This window comes from Notolabrus celidotus, chromosome 8 (genome assembly GCF_009762535.1).
Source record: "Notolabrus celidotus isolate fNotCel1 chromosome 8, fNotCel1.pri, whole genome shotgun sequence".
NCBI lineage: Eukaryota > Metazoa > Chordata > Actinopteri > Labriformes > Labridae > Notolabrus > Notolabrus celidotus.
Window position 1 is genome coordinate 5,561,110 of NC_048279.1, and position 23,199 is coordinate 5,584,308.

Sequence of the window (23,199 nt, forward strand, 5' to 3'; positions counted from 1 at the left end):
CCGTTTTACGGTTCAAACAACAATGAATGTAAACACAGAGGTTGTGAGAGGACTGGAGCAAAAATGAAACAATTGTGTCTCTCTCGAGGAAATGAAAAAGGTTGAGATCATTACACCAAACGAAGGTGCCCACCAATTTATGTGGTGTTATTGATGACGTGCATTTTATACTTTGTTTTTTCAATGTAACACTAGTGAGGAATCAGGTTAACCAAGGTAATCAAACGGAGAGGGGTCCAGCTGCAGATCTCCACTCTCTTAATCCTATCGTCACTTCCTTCTGACAGTGGAGGGGATCTCAGAGTGGAGGTCTGCAAGAGAGTCGGCTGAGAGTGGAGGTCTGCAGCTGGACTGTCTTGATGGAACCTGCTAAATTTGCTCACAAAAAAACTCCTCTCTGCACGGCAGATTACTCACTGGGGTTGGCTTCAACTCTACATCAGACTCTCTATCTGACGATTGCCTATAATGTGACAGAAATAAATATATGTTGTTTTCAAAATTAGATACAAATGTCTCATCCTTTCTGTATTCTATTCTGTCACACATAAAGAAACAGCCCCCTCCTCAACAGCAAATTACTCTCTCTCTCTCTCTCTCTCTCTCTCTCACACACACACACACACACACACACACACACACACACAAACATGGAAAGTCCAAGTGTATAATTCTTTGAGAGAGACTCATTTAAATTCTGCACACTCAGAAACTACTTACACTCTTTTATATTTTTATTAAAACTATGATGTTCAAATATTACAATTAGAGTATTTTCCAGCACTTTTAAAAATATATATTCATAAAGGAACACATTAGTCTTCTTTATTCTAAATGGGACAATATGCACATGCTGTATGGGAGAAGACTTGGAACCAGTGATTGAGAGCATAAACTCATTAGGAAAATCTTTACTGAGGTAATTATTCATCTTTAAGCTAACACCATCCTGTTTGGATTTCACTCAAACATTTTGAAGTCAAAGTATATAAATGTATGTAGTGGGTCATAGGTCAAAAGAAGACATGTATCTGGATCTAGACAGGAAAGTAGAAGTCTTTGGTCAACATGGAGACGATGCAGGGGATCTGCTTCTTGCCGCTGAATCCAGGGAGGTTGGAGGCAGACTCAAAGTGCGTCGCCACCTTGCGGTTGACTCTGGTCATGATCTGCATCAGCTCCAGCTCTCCACTGCACCGCTGCAACATCTCACACAACGCCTGAACGAACCAGGAACCATTGGATGTGTTTCTCCAAGAGTAGTAGCCTGCATGACATTATGCATGATTTTACACAGCTGCGTGAAGTGTTTGATTCTGCTAGGTCATTTTCCTTGAAAGGACAAAAGTCTTATATACCTCAGACACTTCTTACCTGGAGCCGTAGAAAAAGCATACAGGAAATCTGCCTCCACAGGAATCCTCTCCGATGTTCCCTCCGCTACGCTGTCAGTCTCAATGCCTCCATCCAGGTCTGAGCCACGGCATGCCTAATACGATAGGGAATCCAGATCAATAGTGTTGTTTGTGTTAACATGGGGACCCTACAGACCCTTTCAGCCACTAGTGGTAGTTCTTATTGACCCCAACAAGTGAATTGTGAGTTATTTGTTAGTGTTCATTAATAACATTCTTGTTTTGTGCCACAATGAGCCCAGAGTTTTGACTTTTGCACATACAAATGTTTGACTTGTTTATCTTTCAGCTTGGAATGAAGTAGGAAAGTAGCACCTGTTGAGAGTCCCTTTGAAATCTCACGTTATTACCATGGACTGTATAAATAATGGACGTAGTATCCGTGACGTCACCCATCTGTATCTGTATATAATTCAGGGGGAAAACAACGTATTTGGCATTGTTTTTGACGTAAGAAAACTCAATGTTTTTCTTTTTATAATTGATCGTTAACATTTTCAAAAATCGTTCACGGAGAATACTTAAAATTTACATCCCTTGTTCACAGGTAAATAAACAGGCCCCTATAAGGAGTACCTTCTCCAGTATTTTGGACATATTTAAAGTCCTAAGTGCTCACAGTGCACCTCCGACATAATCTCAAAGCAGTCCATCGATGCTAGATACCCCATTTTTCATGTCTTATTCCTCGTATTCTTTTCCTAATACGAATGTGTTGCTTTAATTTGGCCTTTTATAAGGTTTATTTGTACATTGTGGTGTAGCAGCGCCAACTAGTGATGTGTCGGTCGCAAACTATCCGGCTCTAAGAGGTGAACGACGGGAGCCGGCTCCTGACTGGGAGCCGTTTTTTTTTTTTTTTTTCCTCGTCTTTTTCTGTTAAAGCCTCACGTGATTGGTCAAGACATGGTGGCGTCTTGACCAATCACGTGTCAGAGGCAAAACGGGGAGGGGAGGGGTTACAGACACACACAACACAGTGAGCACACCAACAGGAGGGAGACGAGAGGGAGAGAGAACGAGAACGCACTGGAAAGGTGAGAAAACGAGTGACTGCAGGAAACACAGTAAACTTTAGACACAGTTCAATGGCATAGACAGTTTAAAGGCAGAGTGCAGACTGTGCGAGGTGAAAATGTCATCAATCAGGCTCCACAAAAAACCTGCAAAGGCACATTAGAAGTGTCTGTGAAGGATATCAGTCATCCAGGTCATGGACATTAGAACTGTTTATCCATCAGTGCAGTTGGAAGAATGAAGACAGTGAAGGGAACCTGCTGTTAATGAAGGTGTTTAAAATTTTAAAAGTAATAAACATACAATCAGAGATCTGACCTTTTTGTCTAACTGAGATGAGTCTTGTTTTTTGTACTTCATAATGGAATTTCTGTAGAACTCTGCTTCATGTAGAGTATATAAATAAAGCATTTTAAATGATAAACATTTGATGCTGTATGTTTTTTACATTAGCAATTCATTTGACATATAATTTTACATTATTTTAGGTAATACAGTCATTCAAACAAGAAAAAAACTGAGGAGCCGCTTGGGAGCCGAAAGAGCCGGTTCTTTGTAGTGAGCCAAGCCAAAAGAACCGGCTCTCTAAAAAGAGCTGGAATTCCCATCACTAGCCAACACCAGCATCATCAGCACGTGGTTGTTACACCTTCTATCCACTAGGGTGCATCCCAACATTAGCTGACCACCTAATAGCTGCAATAAGCATCTGGTGATAGTTGTTTTGTGAAGGTTCTGAGCATGTGCAGTATGATGTTATAAGAGGTCAAACGGACACATGTTGGTTTATTTACAATCACATTTTGGGATTATTGAACTGACCTGTATGAAGAAGAGCTTTGGTTTCCCCACCAAACCCCTGCAGCGATCTCCTTTAAAGTATTTAGTCAGATTTTCTAACTTCTCAAAGCCGTCAGTGCCGAATATCACACCCTCCTCTCCATGACTGAGGAGCACACATGCAAATGATGCATTATTGCTGTGGTCCTCCTGGGATACTGGACACATATAAACAAAGACAGGAACGATTAAATCACTAGTCTGCACATTTTTACGTGATGTGTACGAGGAGCATTGGTGACATATGGGCAGATTTAGCTCTCAGCAGGAAGGTGGTCTGAATGATAACTGCTCCAAAACTCAAACGCGCAAATGACAATTAAAGAGAAACCACACATAGACACTGCTACACGCCCCAGTGTTTATAATTGCAGCACCTGATAACAGATAACACAAAATGCACAGTTTTAACATGACTGTGAGGAGAAGTAGACATAACTCACCACTTATCATCAGCTGTTTTATCTGGCTCACAGTCTGATCATTGGCAAACCTTATCTTGTAGCCCAGATCGGAGAAGCATTTTATAGCAGTGGCACCATCCACATCTGTTCCATTACGAGTACTCATATCTAGAGAGATGCACAAGAGAACAAGACTTTCAATGTCAGCATCTACAACATAGTCCAGAGACAGGATGCCATGTGCCTCACTTTTGGTCAGGACTCAACCAGAACCTTCAGAACTGACACTTCTTGTTTTAGAAACTTTGGATAATGTTGGGGCTTTATTTTGTAGACATGTGCAGAGAGGATAAAGTCCACTTCAGCTGCCTCTTTTAGCAGCTAACGTTTTGATTTGTGATGGTAGAAAAAGCACAGGTGCTCAGCGAGTTAGCACAATCAACATTGTTCAATAATTCATGCACGACTACGTGCATTACAATAGTTTTCATCATCATTATTGATCATGTGACTATGAACTGAGATCGATCAGTGTCTGCATCTGTTTGTGACTCTTCTTAAATCAGTGTGCTCACTTGTGCAGGGGTGGAAGTTTTTGTTGTTGATGATCAGACAGGTTCCCATGCACGGGTAGTCCATCCTGTATCGATAAGGGTCTGAGTCTGCTGCTTTAGTGCTGATGGATGAAGACTCCGTTTCCTCTGCAGTCTTTGGACTCTCTGCAGGCTCTGCATCCTGCCTGAAAAGTTACATGACACAGAAAATACACTCATAAATGAATGCACATCATGAGAACATGTTTTGATTCTGATTAATGAGGTTCAGTGAGAAGTTAAGAGCTTGTTTAACAACCATCTGATGGGACCTACAGAGAAATGCTCAAGATTTTTGGAACACCGGGATAAACAGGAGGATTTTATTTAAAGTACTAGCTATGTGAACACATTGTAGAGTGTTCAAGCTAGCTTACATGTTTTTTATTGTCAAGTTAAACAGAATGTATGTTTTTGGTGAAATATGAAAGCAAAGTTCACCAGAGCTACCACTACTTCCCTAAGAAACCATAGTTCACAGTAACACAAGATTTCCCTTCAGACACAGGTCAAAGGTCAACATGGCTTTGTGCACAAGTGCAAATTAAAGTCCTCTCAGTGTTCTTCACAGTGTTTTGTATTGGAGTATCCGACCTCGATCAAAAACCTTGTTTGTCAAAAGTCTTTAACAGCTGAAAACAGCAGACAACGTGTTTACTTGAACATGTGAGTTTGATCCATAGACTGTATAAAATATGGACCTAGTATATTGCTGCTGTCGAGCGAGTGTGACGTAACGAGGCGGGCTTTGAGCCTCCTAGCCAACCGCTAGTGTTCCCGCCTGTCAATCAAGTCAGCTGTGCCTCTCATAATGGAAGACTCATAATCTCAATATTTTTGAAATTACTGCGTTATAAAAAATTCACCCCTGTACAGTGTGTGCTGATAGAGAAATGAGCTATCCAGACTACACTTGTCTTTTGTACCAGGCTGTAAACATGTTTATTTTTCCGGAGCCAGCCTCAAGCAGATCCTCGATGAACTGCAGTTTTTAGCACTTCCACATTGGACTCATATTTTTAGACCAGAGGTTGCCACTTGGTTTTAACATCTTATTTTACCTCCAGTGTTTCCTCATTAATATATCATGAAAGCGTTTCCTCAGTTCATTCAGCCACTTCTTTTTTTATTTTTGCATTTATTATTATTATTGTTGTTATTATTATTATTATTATTATTATTATTATTATTATTATTATTGTTATTATTATTATTATTATTATTATTATTATTGTTATTATTATTGTTATTGTTATTATTATTATTATTATTATTATTATTATTATTATTATTATTATTATTAATATTAATATTAATTTTTGTATTATTATCAGTAGTATTATTATTTCGTATATATCGTGTTCTTCTTCTGGGGTCAGGGCTGGGGTTGGGATTTGGATAGGGAGGTCTTTTTATTTCAATTTTTTATATTTTTTATTTATTCTATCTTAAGTTGTACAGCATTTTATGTTACAATGTCATTGTATGAAAAGCACTTTATAAATAAAGTCTGATTGCTTGATTGCTTGATTGCTTGATTGATTGATTGATTGATTGATTGATTGATAATGTCAAACACATACAAACAGCTACGTGTGAGAAGATCGGGGCAATGAAAGTTGCATCACACAGCTTCTGCAAGAAAACACCTCCTGTTAAGCAGCAGCTACCACTAGCTGCATCAGATCCATTAAAATGGTGCAGAAACATTCAGGTTTAGGTAAATAAAGGCAGTCAGAACTTCTTCAGTGTGTAAAACTTACTTCTGTGAAAAAAATGATAGGGCATCCAGTGTGTCTCCCCCACTCTGTGCGTCACCATCCCCACGAGGCTCAGACATGTTCCTACAAACACAAAGGGAAAACAAAAAATGATGAAGAAGATAAATTTAATCACCAACATCTTGTTTTGAGATGTTCATCTCTCTTTGTCTTGTTTCCTTGTGTTCAGTCTCTTGTGTATTCATGAGTAGGTTCCTTTAGTTATCAATAATGTCATATAAAATCATTTGGTATAGTAACTTCAGATTAACACTGATGTGTTGTTTAAGTCCTGTTAGTTTTACTGTTTCACTTCATATACAGATGAATGAAACTCTTCTTATGAATATTGTTTTTAACTATATGATGGTGGCCTCTGTATTGTTGGCATCAGTCTTTCTAGAAGGTCTGATAAGTCCTTGAGGGGTTGGTCAGTGTAAATCTAAAACATGATGTCCAGTGGTTTAGGCAGACAGGTATGTTTATCCAGAGTGAGCTGTCATGTTTGGTGTTTTGAGCAGATGAGATAAATTTAATTGGACTTGTATGTTGAATAAATTTAATCGACTCAAGGACACAACTATTCATAAATATATGGTCATATTTAAGCTTTAAGTTATATAAAGAGGAAACAACATACAGAAATCTACTTAGATGAATTTAAGCAACTCTGCAAATAACTTTAAACTATTACTGAATAAATGTGTTCAGACTGATGATTGACATGTTATAGCATGAACAGAAAATAAAAGGTTACATGCCAACTACAGAGGAAGCTTGAATTGAGTTTATCTCCCACTTGCTCAAAGGTCATTTAAATTAAAAAAATCATAACTTTACCTCACTGCTGGCTAGACGCCATTTACTTTTACACTGGAAGTCTCCCAACCCTCCACCCGTTGCACAGTGGCTGCAGGATACAGTCTCCTTTCTTAAACTTGAAAAAATCAAATATACTCTGAGAGGAAACACTGACAAGTTATTTCACAAATGGCAACCCTTTCTATCACACATCAGAGATCTGCAGACTGCCAGACTGAGAGGTGTCTTATTCTCTTTCATCATTGCTGTATTTCCATTTGTGTGCGATAATTTCTGCTACTGAGCTGGGTTGGGGAGGAAGGAGTTACTGTATATGTTTGAGTTCTGAGACTTGAATATTTGTATGATAAAAGTGCAGGTGATTCTGTATTTATGGACCTCGACAGGTATATAATTATGCACAGGTATGCCCCTTTTTTCTCCTGTCAGGAGTGACATTTTCCCCACCTCATGATTGTGTTTTTCTTTTCTACATTTAAATGAAGAATGGTCATCTGTGAAAATGTGTCCTCTAACATGAAACTGTTTTTAATCTTAAAACATATGAACGTCATTTGAAGGTAAATTTAAAACTCTATTGTAGTCCAATGGAGAGAAAAAAAGGAAATCTTGATAAAAGTATAACAGAACATTAATATAATAATATCATATTTAAAAGTATTTTTATTGTGGGCGCTGTCAGCCTTGATGAAACTCTGTTTTTTATGTGTAGTTTGTGAAGTAGTAGCATAATGTGAGTGAAAATTATTTTTTTGTTTTTAGTTTTTAGTCTCTGACGGTGTTGCAATGCAAGAGGTGATGGGAAGGCAAAACGCGCATTTTGTTAAAAAAGAGAAAATATGGGAGGTTGTATCACAGCATATTACAGTAGCTTAAGAAAAGACAGATTCATACATATAAATAATTAGTCTGAACATGATATTTCATCTTTTCAACATTGTATCCTGTTTTGTGACACTCCAAGAGTCAGGAAGGTACATCAGCTTTGGTTTTGCATACAGTGTCCATCGGTCACAGTGAAAGGAGTAACTCAACACGCCTCTTCTCTAACTTCTCTCAACATTAGTAAACAATTAAAACTTTCCAAACTGGAATCTCTTATATTCAATGTTAGCTCCAATAATCTGCCCTCAACACACAGCTAACCATAAAGAACTCATTGTCACAGGTGACCTGTCAATCAAACAGCCCTTACACCTCAACAAAGGGATTATTGGCCTTCAATTAGAACAGACACATGAGAAGACAAATGACTTGCAGTTACTTCTATGTAATGCCTGAACATGTATTGATATCTTCAGAAGTCAAATACTCAAACGTGTAAAAATAAAGGTTGAAACACCTGTAAGCTGATGGAAAATACAGTTGCTTAATTGTGTGTAGTTCATGCTTCCAAAAACCCACAAAGAGAAAATCTGAGGAAATGATTTATTCCTCTAATTCCTGTCTAATCTGTGAGCTCTTTAACTTTACTAAATAAGTTTGTTTTAACTTTGCTAATCCATTAAGTCTGACTTGTTCGAGTGGCTGAAACTCTGATTCATTGAGTGACTCATTGGGGATTTTTGTTGTCTTCTTAGGCTCAGGTAATCTGACCCGGGGAGTCACATTAATTGCCTTTGTAAAAAATAAAAGTTGAACCATTGCACAAGAGAAACCAACAAACCATAATGTTTTTCAAACGAGACTATAGAGCAGGGGTGTCCAAACTTTTTTCAAAGAGGGCCACATATGATGTTGTCAGAATACCTCAGGGCCAGTGGCTCCTACTGAGACTTAGGAATCCTAAAAGTTATATAGGAAATATTTATTTAATATTTAGTATCATTATTTTCCTATGGCAGGATCACAATCTAGATTTCATCACTCTTCTTTTTCATGTTTTTTTTAAGGCCTTTCTGACCAGCAGACAACATTTTAAGAACTATATAATTACTTTCCTGAGTTCTGAACATTTTTGATGCACCAAATTTTGCCTTTTCTGCACAATTTTATAATTTGATCTTGTCTTGTGTCCTCTTTTGTGTCTTCTGAAGTTTTAGTGTTCATCAAGAACATTTTCTCATCATGATAAAAACATGAATTTGAAAACCTGTCAACTTTAAGAGTTCTTGTGTTTCTTCTTTATTGCCGTCTTGAAGAATTCCCAGAGCTTTGGTTTTAGACAGGTAGTCCATATGAAGCTTTTTGAGACGTTTCTGGATTGACTTTATTTTTGTTTGTAGAAAGAAACTGTGATTAATTTCTTTGCTATAAATAACACAATTTAAGATGGAAGCTTGGGGCCATAAGTAAATGGACCTTGGGCCGCAATTGGCCCCCGGGCCGTACTTTGGACACCCCTGCTATAAAGCATGTAGTTCTTATAAAATATTTAACCAGCAGCACAAATATTTTGGAGCATTAGTGTTTAAGAGTTCATCCAACAGGGTCCGGACTAGGGATGTAAATGTTCAGTATTTTTCATGATCGATCTTTGGAAATGTTAACGACCAATTATCGATTAATCATTTTAAGAAGGCTCAGACTACAACATGTAGATTTACTGCAACAAGGGAACTGAACAGAAACAAATTTCAGACTCACAGTGTCCAGTTTTCTGTCAACTCGTTCTTATTGAGAAAAATCAGCATGTGTGCGGGATCAGGTGTCATTAGCGAGCTCAATTGGATCATAATTACCCCGGCGGCGGAGAAAAAAAGCGCTCCACTGCGCACATAGCTGATTCACATACATGCTATAACACCTCCCTGATAGCTGAACCAAATATGAGACCACATGATGTTTGTTCCACGTGATAGAACATACAAACATAAACAATGTTCGAGTAAATTCTTAACAATTAACAAATCGAAACTCGACTAATTGTTTACATCCTAGGACATGTCTCATAATGAAACTTCTTTAACAAAAGAGGAAACTATCATCAAATGTAGGTCAGTGCAGTCTGACAGACTTACTGTTTATGTAATCACATCTATCCAACCTGTTCATGACCGGATACAGACACATTACACGTTTGAATGTTAAAGTGTAATACTAATTAGTTCAGTAAGTATTCAAAATGATTAACTCATGCTCATTTCTGAGGAAAACTGAATGAAAGAATACAGAATTGGGTGAATTGCCACCTCCAGAAGGCACCACTCTAAAGACGCACAATGAATGAAACTCGTTTATCAGGTGTAACCTGATGTATGCCGACTCACAAAGTCATGTCAGTCCTGTACAACACACGACAAAAACCTCTTTAAACTCATAGTTCTACATAACATTTAACAAAGTACAGAGGACACGAACCTTTTTCACGGACGTTGTTGGAGAAACTGCAAGCTGTGTTCAGGTCCTCTTCCTCCTTCTCTTTTGTACACTTCATACAGTCTGTACTTTTACGCACTCACTGTACAGGATACTGAGCCAATGAGGACTGCGGCTTCCTGATGGGCGGGACAAACCACAACACTTGAGTCATCTACGTACATGTCACTGCATGTTTAAGAAACTGAGCGTAATAAAACGGACGCGTCAGTTTCTCTTTCCGTTGTAAGGATATGTTGCTCCAACACTGCTGCAGGAAGTGTGTTCCATGGTGTCCCAAACAGGAACATGTTTTGACTTTATTTAACAGAACTGTATTCTGAAACAGAACTTCTCCACTTAGCCCCCAAAACTTCACTAAAAAAAGATAAGAAATGACTGACACTTATTTATTTTGCAGACTTTGTACTGAAATAACTACACACCTGTTTCAGAGCTGTCCCAATACTGTGGAAGAGGATAAGGTCTACTGAAAAAAAGGACGGTGAATGTATACGTTTTATTATTCTGAAATTAAAGTCAGATTAATAAAATTCTGACTTAAATCTCAGAACTTTAATCTTACAATATAAACATGTGGGATCGATGCCCTCTTGTAACTCTCAGCAAGATAATAATAAATAATAGTTAATATTTGATATTTTTTTGTAAAGCGCCTTTCTTGGTACTCAAAGTCGCTTCACATAAAAAAAATAGAAAAAATGAAATAAAATAAAGCAGATGAATAAAACAGAACAAAGTCAGAGGTGGGCGGGAGTAGAGGTTATGTGTTGTATGCTTTTTTGAACAGGAAGGTCTTGAGTTTTTAAATGATTGAAGAGAGTCAGAGTTGAGGATGTGTGGAGGGAGAGAGTTCCAGAGAGTTGGGGCAGCGATGCAGTGTGGTGAGTCACAGTTACTCTGCAGTAAGTCCAGATCATCACAGGTGTGTTTGATATTACATTTCAAGGTCATCCCCATAGATTGTATAAATAATGAACGTAGTATCCGTGACGTCACCCATCTGTTTCTGAAACGCTGTTTTGAAGCCAATTGCAGCGGGAGCCATATTGGAAATGCTGAACTCAACCAAACTTAGGCTGTTTCCGAAACGGCCTGCTACATACTACTTACTAATGTAGTAGGCAGTAGGTATTGCCTACTACATACTGCGTTTGAATTTAGTATGTAGTATGACTGTTCTGTTCGATCTGTCATGCAGCATGCTGAGCCAGACTTCGCTGGATTTCCGGTTTCGGAAAGCGGAAGTAAACAACGGCAAAGCCGATAAATAAAAAGCTTATTTAGCATCCATTTATGATTTAAAAAGTTAGGAAGTGGTTTATATGTAATTTGATAACTTTCACAGCACCCAAAAACGGATTTCCTCCCGTCAAAAAATGAGGAAAAAGAAAAAGCAGAACAAGCGCTGTGCATTATGGGAAACAGTACGCGAGGAAGACTGGTCCGACTGACTGATGCATTTTCCCGAATCAGCAGACATCCGGGGAGTTTTGGCTTACTGCAGATTTTGCTCTTGTTCACATACTACTTACTACATACTGAATTTTGGACAAATCAGTACGTACTGCTAGTATAGTAGGTGATTTCGGAAACAGCCTTAGTGTGAGGTAAAGAGGCGGGGTTTGAGCCTCCTAGCCAACAGCTATGTGTTCCCACCTGTCATTCATGTCAGTCATGTCCTTATTTGGTCAAAACTTGGAATCTTAATCGCGTTAGAAACAAAATCACTCCGTACAGTGCGTGCCGATAGAGAAACTAGTTACGTAGACCCAAGCAGTTTTTTGTACCAGGCTGTAATAATGTTTATTATTGCTGCAAAGATCGTCTTTGAATTGGTGTGTATGTGGTTCCTGGTGTTTCTGCAGCCAGCCTCAAGCGGATTCTCGATTAATTGCTGTTTATGACACTTTCGCATGGGCTTCATATTTTGAGACCGCAGGTTACCGCTTAGTTCTCCCAAACAAACCGTGTAGATAAAAAAAACCCTGTCACTGTGAAAATCAACATAATTAAGAGTGTCTAATTACAGAAACACATCACAGGGCGCACCCCTCTACTCTGAACAGCAGAGGGCGCTCATGTCAAACACCAAATACCAGTCCCAGCGTTCCTCTCCTACAAACACATTTTAAACTGTGTTCATTCAATGACAAATAACATCAACACTGCTGGTTTCACTGAGGTTAAGCTGTGTGCACAAGATATTATCACGTTATTGAACTACAAACATTGACAATGAAATCCTGACCTGTGGCTCAAGGCCATCATACTTCCTCGCCCTAATTTCCTCTCTCTCTTCCTGTCCTTCTTGACCTGCTGTTGTTTTTCCTTCCTTTTAGGGACAAAGAGAAAGCCACATGTTAATACAAGGAAAGGAAAGCAGACGAAAACAAGCAAGTGAACTAAGAGGACAGACATAGCCAGACATTATGTGTCGTATCACAAGTTCTTAAAGTGTTCCTATTTCCCAGATCTCTGTCGCACCCTCTTCACAAGATTTAAGTTCACATTGAGTGATTTTTTGTATCATATTACGTCTTGTGATTCTGTATTGATTCTCAAAATAAGGGGATGTATTCTTGAAAATATAAAAAGTGATGAGCCAGAAGCAGAACAGGAACCAGAAACAGATGTATGGGAGAATATCAGGAAAAGGCTTTTTGATATGCCAAAGGAGAAAGGTAGAGTCATTCCTAGGAACAACATCAAAGTAAAAGTTCTGTGTAACAATGTTTCTGATGAAGAAGTCCTGCAGCTTTTTGACTTCATCGCTTCAAAGATCTGCAAATTAAGAAGATGGTTTGACAAAAACAAATTCTCTTTAAATTTAAATCAAACAAAAGTCATGGTGTTCAGAAACCGTAAATCTAACAGTAACATAAAGGTACAGATAGAGGGTGTCAACATAGAAAGAGGACACAAACACAAACTCCTTGGTGTGACAAAAGATGAAAACCTTATATAAACCTGGATATGGAGCTACAGCTATCCAAAAACATCATCCGGTTTCAGGATCAGTAGGAAGAAAAGATGCACATGAGGTACGGAACTCTCTGAGTTCTTCCTATTCACAGCATTTCCACGCTGCTTCACAAAAGTCTTTGATGTCTTAAGAATGTGTTTTCTCCCTGCTTTCTCTTCCTCCTTTTGACTCACAGGGATGTTTTAATCTTCCTCCATGGTGGTCTGTGCAGAGGGTTACCTAGACAAAAAAAAGAGGTCTGTGTTCAGCTCGAGAGTTCGACATCAAGAAAAATGTCGAGATTGGGACAGAGTGAGGGACATTCAGGACATGTAACATGTGCATAGGGTTGCAAAATTCCGGGAATTTTCAAAGTTGGAAACTTTCCATGGAAATTTATTTTTGAATGAGTTGGGTCAGGGGGATGAGTAATATTTAACTCAAAATTCAAGTTTTGTTCTTCAATGAAAGAATTGATTGTTCAATTAAATATTTAACACTTGATAAAGTTCTACTTAAAAATAAATCTGTTTTAATTGTATTATTTTGGATGGATGTCTGCTTATAACAAAACAAGTATTTATGCTTGGATATGATACCTTTCCATTAAAGGTGACATATCCTGCAAAATCGACTTTTTAATGGTTCTCTACCTGAAATATGTGTCCCTGGCATGTCTACAAACCCCCCGAAAATGAAAAAAATCCACTCTGCCCCTGTTTTGATTTCTCCACCTTTCTGTAAATGTGTGCTGAAACGAGCCGTTTCGGACTTCCGTGTTTTTGTTACGTCACAACAATATCCGGTCTGTCACAGAGTCAGAGCTCGGAGCTTGTTCAGCCCATAGACTGTATAAACTTATACTGAATCCCCTCCTCCGTTTTTCATTACCTGCACAAATGTGTGCTAAAGAAGATCTAGTGGATGATTTTTATTTTTCATGGAAAAGTGCTAGCGCTAGTTAGCATAGCCACATAGCTACATGTTCGTAGCTGTGTACCAAGACACACGTCTACATACTGACAAATAAAACAACAAGAAACACTAAATCTGTGACCAATCCTTCAGAAAGGTCCTGCTGGAGGCGCCTCTCCGTCAGGATCAGATTCTGGATCAGATTTAGAGGGTTGAAGTAACGCGGGTCTGTGAGCAGCCGTGTATATTCAGCCAACATGCAAACATTAGATCAACGTGCTGTAGGTTGAGGGGATAGCCACTTCCTGAGGGGGCGTGGTCAGAGGGAAAACAGACCGTTCTGAACAGGGCTGAAGAAGAGGGTTTTTCAGGCAGACCAAAATCTGATTTCAAAGTGGTTTTTTTTTTGTATAAACTTTAAAGACATGTTTTAGACATGACCTCTTAGACAAATATATTTTGATGAAAAAAGCGTGATATGTCACCTTTAAATGACCCTCAATTCCCAGTTAATTCCCATGGAAAGTGTCCAATTTGGAATATTTCCAAAATCCCCCAGCTTAACTTCCTATGGAAATTTACCGGAAACTTTTCACCCCTTTACAACCCTACATGTGCACTGAAACACATACTTCAGTAGAATAATGCAGACCGCCTCAAACTGTAACACAAGAGTAAAAGGAGAGCAAACATGTGCATGATTAAAAAAGTGCACTGGAACTTTACTGATTTATATTCATGAGACTTGGTGATGATAGTGGGCCAATTGTCCCATCACTGTACTTGAGGTAGTATATTAGCTGTGTGTGTGTGTGTGTGTGTGTGTGTGTGTGTGTGTGTGTGTGTGTGTGTGTGTGTGTGTGTGTGTGTGTGTGTGTGTGTGTGTGTGTGTGTGAGAGAGAGAGAGAGAGTTGAGAGCACACACTGTATCTGACAACATGTAACAGCTTCCAGCATAATTTTCATTGTACTTTTGGGTCAGAGCAGATATAAAAAGACATTACTTATATTACTTTGCACCACTCACCTGACTCAGTTTTTTGTGTTTTGGCTCTTCTGCTCTTTTTTGCGCAGTGGAAACAATGAAGACATAATCCTGATCAGTATTTGTGCCTGAACGTGGTCTAAATGAAGCTGATACTGAGGTTGGCACCCTCCTCACTGATTACAGCCTTCAGTCTGCTCACTGTTAAGACATATGACCGGTGTGTTACACCGCCTTACTCAGGTGTGTTAGCACATCAATCTATTGAAAAGTTTATTTCCTGAAGAATAAAACATGTATTTAAGTGTTTCTTACTGAAGCCTAGCTGAGAGGACATGTACATTTTATTTATTGTTTACCTGATATAACAAGTTAAGTTGTTTTCTTTACAAGGTAACTTAGTTTTCTCAATATAGTAGGATAAAAGGCAGATTTGATATTTCAAATCAAAGATATCATATTATCTCATTATCTCGAGATAACAATGCTTATTTTATCATGATGACAGCTGACTGGTCACTGTACAGAGTAGATCTTTGTATATCCACACTGTTGACTGTAGTTTAAACCACAGACTGTATGGTTTATACATAAGGTCGACATTACTCCGTCATAGTATTAAGGACATATACAGTATGGTTGAAATATAGGCAATTTATTATATATTATATGTCTCACATCATTTCGACTACTGCCTAAAATCTGTCTGAGCTGAAACCTCAGACTGTAAAATAAACAGCTGAAAGAGGTTCCCGCAAAATGCTTCAAGTTCCGGACTGTACCATTCCAGATACAGATCGGGTGGACGGTGATACTTCAAAATCAGCCACTTTTCAAAATCATAAATTATAAGCAGGGTTTAAATCTGATTGATGTGTCCATCTTGGAACAATACTGCCAGAACTGGGCATTGGAGGTCAATTTTAAGAAAACACAAATAATGATCTTTCAAAAAAAAAGCTCAGATGTCTTGAAAATAAATATATTTTTACTCTGAATAACACTCAAATTAAACACACAAAGAATTATACTTACCTTCCGCATTCAGTTCAAAGTCCTTCTGTTGACATTCAAGACCATCCACAACCTCGCCCCCCCATATCTGTCCGACCTCCTCCATGTTCCCACTCCCTCCCGCTCCCTCAGATCCTCTTCCTCCATACACCTGTCTGTCCCCTCCGCCCGTCTCACCACTATGGGGAGCCGAGCATTCAGCCGCTCTGCTCCCCGTCTCTGGAACTCATTGCCACCTCAACTCAGAAACACAGATTCTTTCCCCCATTTCAAATCACAACTCAAAACATATCTGTTCAAAACCGCTTACTCCGTCTGACTCCAATTGCACTGTCATTTTGTTATTGTTCCTATTTTTTTCTTACCCCTTGTTAGTTTATATTGTTTTCATTTCTGACTCTGATTTTGTTTCCTTTAATGTGAATTCGTGTATGTATATATTTCTATCTGTGCGGTGTCCTTGAGTGCCGAGAAAGGCGCCTTTAAATAAAATGTATTATTATTATTATTACCTTGGTCTGAACATATCTGCATCAGGAAATTTTAACATGGCAATAAATGCACTTAAAGAAAAAGCACGGAGGGCAATCTATGCATTTAAAACCAAATGATTCAAGGTTAACATTCCAATTAGAATCTGGACCAAAATATTTGATAGTGTAATTGTACCTATAGCTCTGTATGGAAGTGAGATCTGGGGCCCCGTCAGTAGACTGGAGCATTGCTCATGGGACAAAAACCCAATAGAAGCTCTCCATACTGAATTCTGTAGAAGAATCCTAAATGTTCAAAGAAAAACTTCAAATAATGCCTCCCGAGCAGAACTGGGACGTTTCCCATTAATATTTAACATTGAGAAATGGGCAATCAAATTTTGGACCCATCTACATTTAAGCCCAAAAGACTCACTTCAATTTAAAGCAGTAAAAACCCAAGAGCTGAACCCTGAAAACTGTCCCCTTAGTCAGCTGGTGAGGAAGCTAATCATCCAGACTCCAATCAGCACTGATCCAAAACACAACTAAATTAAACTCATCATGAAGCACTCCAAAGATCTGTATTTAGAACACTGGAGAAACCAAACAAAGACCCAAAGTAGAATGAATTGTTATTTGACCCTAAAACGTGATTATAAATGATCTGAATATCTGTACAGTGTCAGAGATACAAAACAAAGATATATCCTGACCAAATACAGGCTGAGTGACCACCAGCTGGCTATAGAGACAGGGAGACACAGACAGACATGGCTGCCCAGAGAGGAGCGTCTATGTGCTCACTGCTCTACAGGGGACATAGAGACAGAGATGCACTTCCTCCTCCACTGTAGCAAGTTCTCTGTACTAAGAGATTCCCACTACAGGAAAGTTACTACAATAGTATCAAACTTCCCAACATTAACCCCAGACGAGAAACTGTCAGTTATCCTGGGGTAAGGGTCAGCAGCTCCTCTGGCTGCTAAATATGTGTCTGCCTGTCACAGCCTGAGGGACGCAGCATCCCATAATATTTCATTTTAGGTGAAAGTTTTATGAGCATACAGCATCAAGTGAAGACATTGAGATATGCTGTGTGGGTAATCGTTCATCAATGTGTATAAAATATGTAATAGGCCTATGTAATGAATATATATGTAATGTATGTGTATGAATCTTATGTGCTTTGGCAATAACATGTCTATGTTCATGCCAATAAAGCAAACTGAATTGAATTGAATAAAGACAAACCTCTAACTTGAATGGATGTGAGATCAGCTGCTGTGACTGATGGTCATTGCTCCTCTCCTCCAGGTGGAGGCGCTGTAGGACAAACAAACACAGCTGCTCTGTGCAGGTGTGTATGGTAACAAGAAGCAGCAGAAGCAGTGCTGAAGCTGTTGTAACATGTAGAAACATTGATGTTGAGCCTGTGTGTGTTTGTTTGTCAGTGTGCAGAGTGTAAAAAGACCGGGTCCCGCTGTATTACTCAGGCTGCACTACAACGTCTATTCTCAGGCGCGATCCCACTACTGAGCGGCACGAGGGCTTTGACCTGCTCCGTCTCCGACCTGGGCCGGTGCACCCCTCCTTAGACGACCTGGTGGTCCCGGGCTCCCCCAGGAGCACCATATCGATACCGAACTTAGTGCGGACACCCGATCGACACAGTTCGCTACAGCTCAGAGCTCCTGAGCTCAAACGATCCTCCAGCCTCAGCCTCCCGGTAGCTTGGATTATAGGCGCGCGCCACCGCACCCGGCGAGAGATTCTCTTATTCAAAGAGGGTTTGTGGTTTAACGCACGTGACGTCATCAGAGAGGACGCTCAGACTAGACGCTTTATTGTTGTTTGATGTTTATGTCTTGTTTAGGATACATCTTAACGTTAAAGTTACACTTTGCTTCACATCTTAAGGCTCTCTGTTACTTAGATAATAAAAGTGAGACCACTGCAGATAAAGTTATTTGGGTATTTATGTAAATCCGGCTTCTCTTGACGTTTCTTCTCTTTCGTACAAATGCAATTCATTTTAAATTATAAAAAAGTACTTAGACAAAAGAAAGGGGAAATAAAAGAGAAGAAGAGGTTCTTATCTGTGCTTTTAAATACACGCGCTCACAGAGAACTTGTGACTTCAGAACTTTTAAACTTGTTGGGCCAGGCTAAGGTGGCGGTGTGTTTAAGCCGCAGCAGGATGTGTTATTTATTTATTTATTTGTTTATTTATTTGTTTATTTACTTGTTTATTTATCATCATTATCTGTAAAAACAATGAGCTGGAAATACATGAACATGTTCACTCTGTAAAGTGACTAATAAAGATTGGAAAAATAAAAAAAACAGTCTCAGTCTATAGGTCTCTAGGCTACAATCACAATTAACACATTGTATGAAGGATTTTTTAATTTTAAATACATTTCTTTAAAAACGCAAATCATTACTTACAGTAACACTACTTTTAATTAGCCTATAACAAACAATTAATTGATTTAGCTTATTAATTAGTAGTAAAACAAAACAGAGGTAGAAAACAGCAAACCTGTGTTAATGTGTGTAATTTATCAATTTTCTTATTAAATAATAATTACAGAAAGTAAAACACCAAAAAAATTACATGTTCAGTACATGTTCCATCTGTAAACAGATATGATGAATCAGCAGTGTGGGCTCGGAGGAGAACATCTGTCAGGTGGAGTGAAGGCTGTCTCTCAGGCTGTGACAGAGGTGGACATACTCTCTGCTGCTGACTCTGACTTCTCCCAGCACATGTTTCATTTTACTTTATTCACAGAGAGATTTAAAATCACAGACTTTGTCTCTGATCATGAGCTTCATACCTGCTGCAGTGTAGTAGGAAGTCTCTGTCTACACCTGTCTGTGTGGACAGAGTGGACACAGTCTGTCCTCTCGGGCAGCCAGGTGTGTCTGTGTCTCCCTGTCTCTATGACCAGGCTGTGCTGGCTGAGTCTGGACCTGGTTAAGGTCTTCTCTCATCACTGCTCACTGTGGAGCTCACTTTGGTTTACAGGAGACATGTTGTCCCTGATTCGAGCTTCTGTTCTGTAGAGGGCGCTAATACTCTGAAGAAGTCATCATTTCTGGAACAAGAAGAAGACCCCCCCCCCCCCCCCCCCCCCTCATGTCCCCTCAGAGGTCCTCAGCGCCTCGATATGAAGCTGAGATTTCGTAGTCTTTCCTCATTCAGATTTCTGTTCAACTGAACTTGTAAACATGAGTGGAAGAGGCAAAGGAGGAAAGGGACTCGGTAAAGGAGGCGCCAAGCGTCACCGTAAAGTCCTCCGTGATAACATCCAGGGAATCACCAAGCCCGCCATCCGCCGTCTGGCTCGCCGTGGCGGAGTGAAGCGTATCTCCGGTCTCATCTACGAGGAGACCCGCGGTGTGCTCAAGGTGTTCCTGGAGAACGTGATCCGTGACGCCGTCACCTACACCGAGCACGCCAAGAGAAAGACAGTGACCGCCATGGATGTGGTTTATGCTCTGAAGAGACAGGGCCGCACTCTGTACGGCTTCGGAGGCTAAACTCTTCAGTGTCCACATCAACGACAACAACATCATCAACATCAACCACAACAACGGCTCTTTTAAGAGCCACACACTGAATCAATAGACTGAAATTATCCTACACTGTTTAACACGCACTCTGTACGGCTTCGGAGGTTAAAGTCTTCAGAGTCAACAACCTCCTCAACAAAGGCTCTTTTAAGAGCCACACACTCAATCAATCCTCCACTGTTTGTTCAACACACATCTACCTACAGTGTCCATGTCAAACATGGAGGTAATTAAAAGCTTATACAATTAGGCTATATACAATAAATTAAATCACAGTTCCTACCAGGCTTTGTTTTACGAATAATGATCTGCAGTGTAGAGGCGGTTCCAATCCTTGAAAGAGAAATGGCTGATAAACCAAACATTAAGGCAGGGTTAGCCAACACATTCTAATAAATCAAACTGAAATGCGATATTAACACAATAACCCCAGACGTTATATTTACCATAAGTGCTTCAATTAATAAAAGGCTGAATAGCAGAGCGCATGCGTAAAATCCCTGATTTCTCCCGGTCCACATTTAATATTATTCTTTGACGTAACGTCTTCGTTATTGTACTGTATGTAAAATGACTAAAGGTACTGGGCTGTGGTCGCCGGCAGCAGTCCTGCTGTTCGAGCACGTGGGGCTGCGTTTGTCTGTGTGCGCGTGTTCTGTGTTACTGTCCTGCTCTCTGCATGTCGAGTTGTGCGTCCATTTACGATATTATAATTCATATGTAGGCAAGAAATGTGACTGTGGTGAAGGCCATAGTACTCGGGCTGTACCCAACAAGTAGGCTGACGCACGCAAGAAAGCCGATAAGTGTGAATTCCGTCTTCACTCAATAATCATTAGGTTAGTTTGACCAAACACCCCATAGGTGATAGAAAATATGAAGAATAATGATGTAATATTGTTTGATTGTGTACTGTAACATCTGAGGCTTCAGCGCTTTAAGGTTAATATGGGTGGCCCTGAAAAGGACCTTTGTGGTTGCTGGTTCACAGCGGCTTTACTTGGAGCTGGTGTACTTGGTCACAGCCTTGGTGCCCTCAGACACGGCGTGCTTGGCCAGCTCACCGGGCAGCAGCAGGCGGACGGCGGTCTGGATCTCCCTGGAGGTGATGGTGGAGCGCTTGTTGTAGTGAGCCAAACGGGAGGCCTCACCGGCGATGCGCTCAAAGATATCACTCACGAAGGAGTTCATGATGCCCATAGCCTTGGAGGAGATCCCGGTGTCGGGGTGGACCTGCTTCAGGACCTTGTACACGTAAATAGCGTAGCTCTCTTTCCTGGTCTTCCTCCTCTTCTTGCCGGTCTTCGTTGCCTTGGACACGGCTTTCTTAGAGCCCTTCTTGGGTGCTTTCACTGTCTCAGGCATCTTGCTCTAGTCAGATTGACTTTAGATAGATGGATGTTCGATGGAAGCCCAGGAGATTGTATTTATATAAACTCAATTCAGATCAAACTGCTCTGTCCCTCGAAGAGGATTGGCTGAGATTCATAGCTCAACTGAATCCACACAATACAAGTCACGTGACGACCCCCGACCAATAGTTGTTTTTTAGAAGAAGAACAAGAAGAAACCTTTATTGAAGGCGTTGGATAACAGTACTTATACTATAGGAAAACTCCATAGTTATAATTAAATATAGTATAATGAATTTAAAGGAAAGTATGAAATGTACCGAGCAGTATTAAAAGATTGATCAATGTTTGCAACTTCTTATTTGAACTTCCATTATATGATTATGGTTTTAGGGTTTTATTTAATTGAACTGTGAAATTCATCAAACTGGCCCCAAAATGATCTACGTCTCTCCAGAATAATTGAGTTACTTGGCATTCATTAAATAAATGTCTAATGCTGTCTTTCTCCTTTTTGCAGAAATCCCATAGGTTTCTTATTTCAACAAATTTGGATATGTAAGCATTTGTGTTATATATGTTATGTAATATGTTATGTAATATTTGATATAGTACTTCTTTAATTTTATTAAGGATAGTTAGGAAATTGTTTTCATTGTCATTCCATGTTAAATCCCCCCCCCCCCCCAAGAATTCAAAAATAAAAGGTCCCTCATGAAGTTATTTTTGGGTTACTATGAAGGTAGTGTCTTATATGTCTATTAGTTACTTATATGTCTACTCGTAATATCTACTCCATTTACAGTGAGCAATGGTTTTGTCAATAGTTCTCGTTCTGGACTTTCATTCAATATATTCAGTTTCATTCCATTTATTCAGACCTCACTCCATATATACAAATATATTATAAGTTTCACATAACATGTTCTGTATTCATCAGAATAAACACATTTGTTATCTTCAATGTGGTCACATGTGTATCATCAATGTCAATAAAATATTCTTATTTTTAAATCTTGAACAACAAACGCTGTTGTGTCAATTTATCTGACTTACATGTTTGTATTCCTGGACAGGAATGAAGATAATTAGCTGCACTTTGTGTCAGCAGTTTTAGACAATCATCATTGTACTAACTAATAGTAAACAATGCGCTGTAATATATTATAAGAGCATCTCACTGCTACAAACTTCTACTGGGTCCAAATACCCAAAGGAAAGCAAGCAAGTAAACTATCAATGTTGTCATGATTAATAACTGATTATTGTTGTTACTATTCTAATTATACTTTTACCAATACATTTTATTTATTTAAAAAATATATATATTATTATTATTATATTACTATCTTTTCGGTTACTTTACTTCTTCTCTCTCTCTTTTTTTTTTTTTTGAGGTGTATATGATCCTGTCCTTTTTTATTATATGTTCACTTCCATATGTGTGTGTGTGTGTGTGTGTGTGTGTGTGTGTGTGTGTGTGTGTGTGTGTGTGTGTGTGTGTGTGTGTGTGTGTGTGTGTGTGTCGTCAATGAAGTGGCTGAACTATTTTGCTTTGTTTTGCAATGTCAAAACCACTGCAAAATAAAAAAACTGTTAACAATTGATCACAAAAAAAAAAAAAAAATAGTTAGGACACCAATGCCTGGCTTGAAGGATGGACATACTGAGGCTCTGAATTGTAAAGTAAAAGCAGATATGTGAGTCACTCCAGGCTTTTCAGGATGTTCACAACCAGTGGCAT

At 39.2% G+C, this 23,199-nt stretch overlaps 3 protein-coding genes across 4 annotated transcripts; 1 reads left to right on the plus strand and 2 right to left on the minus strand.

Annotated features, from left to right (window-relative positions):
- Window positions 1-713: 713 nt before the first annotated feature.
- Window positions 714-15,187, minus strand: LOC117817409 (caspase-3-like). Of its 2 annotated transcripts, XM_034690121.1 has the most exons (10): window positions 15,077-15,187; window positions 13,140-13,374; window positions 12,421-12,504; window positions 10,152-10,288; window positions 6,033-6,113; window positions 4,252-4,415; window positions 3,716-3,844; window positions 3,255-3,430; window positions 1,375-1,489; window positions 714-1,267 (listed from the first exon to the last, which is right to left on the minus strand). In XM_034690121.1, exons 5-10 carry the CDS (start codon window positions 6,107-6,109, stop codon window positions 1,038-1,040), a joined length of 891 nt encoding a protein of 296 aa, XP_034546012.1. In that variant the 5' UTR covers window positions 6,110-6,113; window positions 10,152-10,288; window positions 12,421-12,504; window positions 13,140-13,374; window positions 15,077-15,187; the 3' UTR covers window positions 714-1,037. The 2 variants fall into 2 exon arrangements, with proteins under 2 accessions (XP_034546012.1, XP_034546014.1); XM_034690123.1 differs by lacking the exons at window positions 12,421-12,504; window positions 13,140-13,374; window positions 15,077-15,187 and adding an exon at window positions 10,595-10,609.
- Window positions 15,188-19,744: 4,557 nt separating this feature from the next.
- LOC117817429 (histone H4) lies at window positions 19,745-20,229 on the plus strand. The gene has a single exon (XM_034690144.1). It carries the CDS (start codon window positions 19,759-19,761, stop codon window positions 20,068-20,070), a length of 312 nt encoding a protein of 103 aa, XP_034546035.1. The 5' UTR covers window positions 19,745-19,758; the 3' UTR covers window positions 20,071-20,229.
- An 825-nt stretch (window positions 20,230-21,054) lies between these two features.
- LOC117817427 (histone H2B 3-like) lies at window positions 21,055-21,487 on the minus strand. Its single transcript, XM_034690141.1, has one exon. It carries the CDS (start codon window positions 21,466-21,468, stop codon window positions 21,100-21,102), a length of 369 nt encoding a protein of 122 aa, XP_034546032.1. The 5' UTR covers window positions 21,469-21,487; the 3' UTR covers window positions 21,055-21,099.
- Window positions 21,488-23,199: the final 1,712 nt, after the last annotated feature.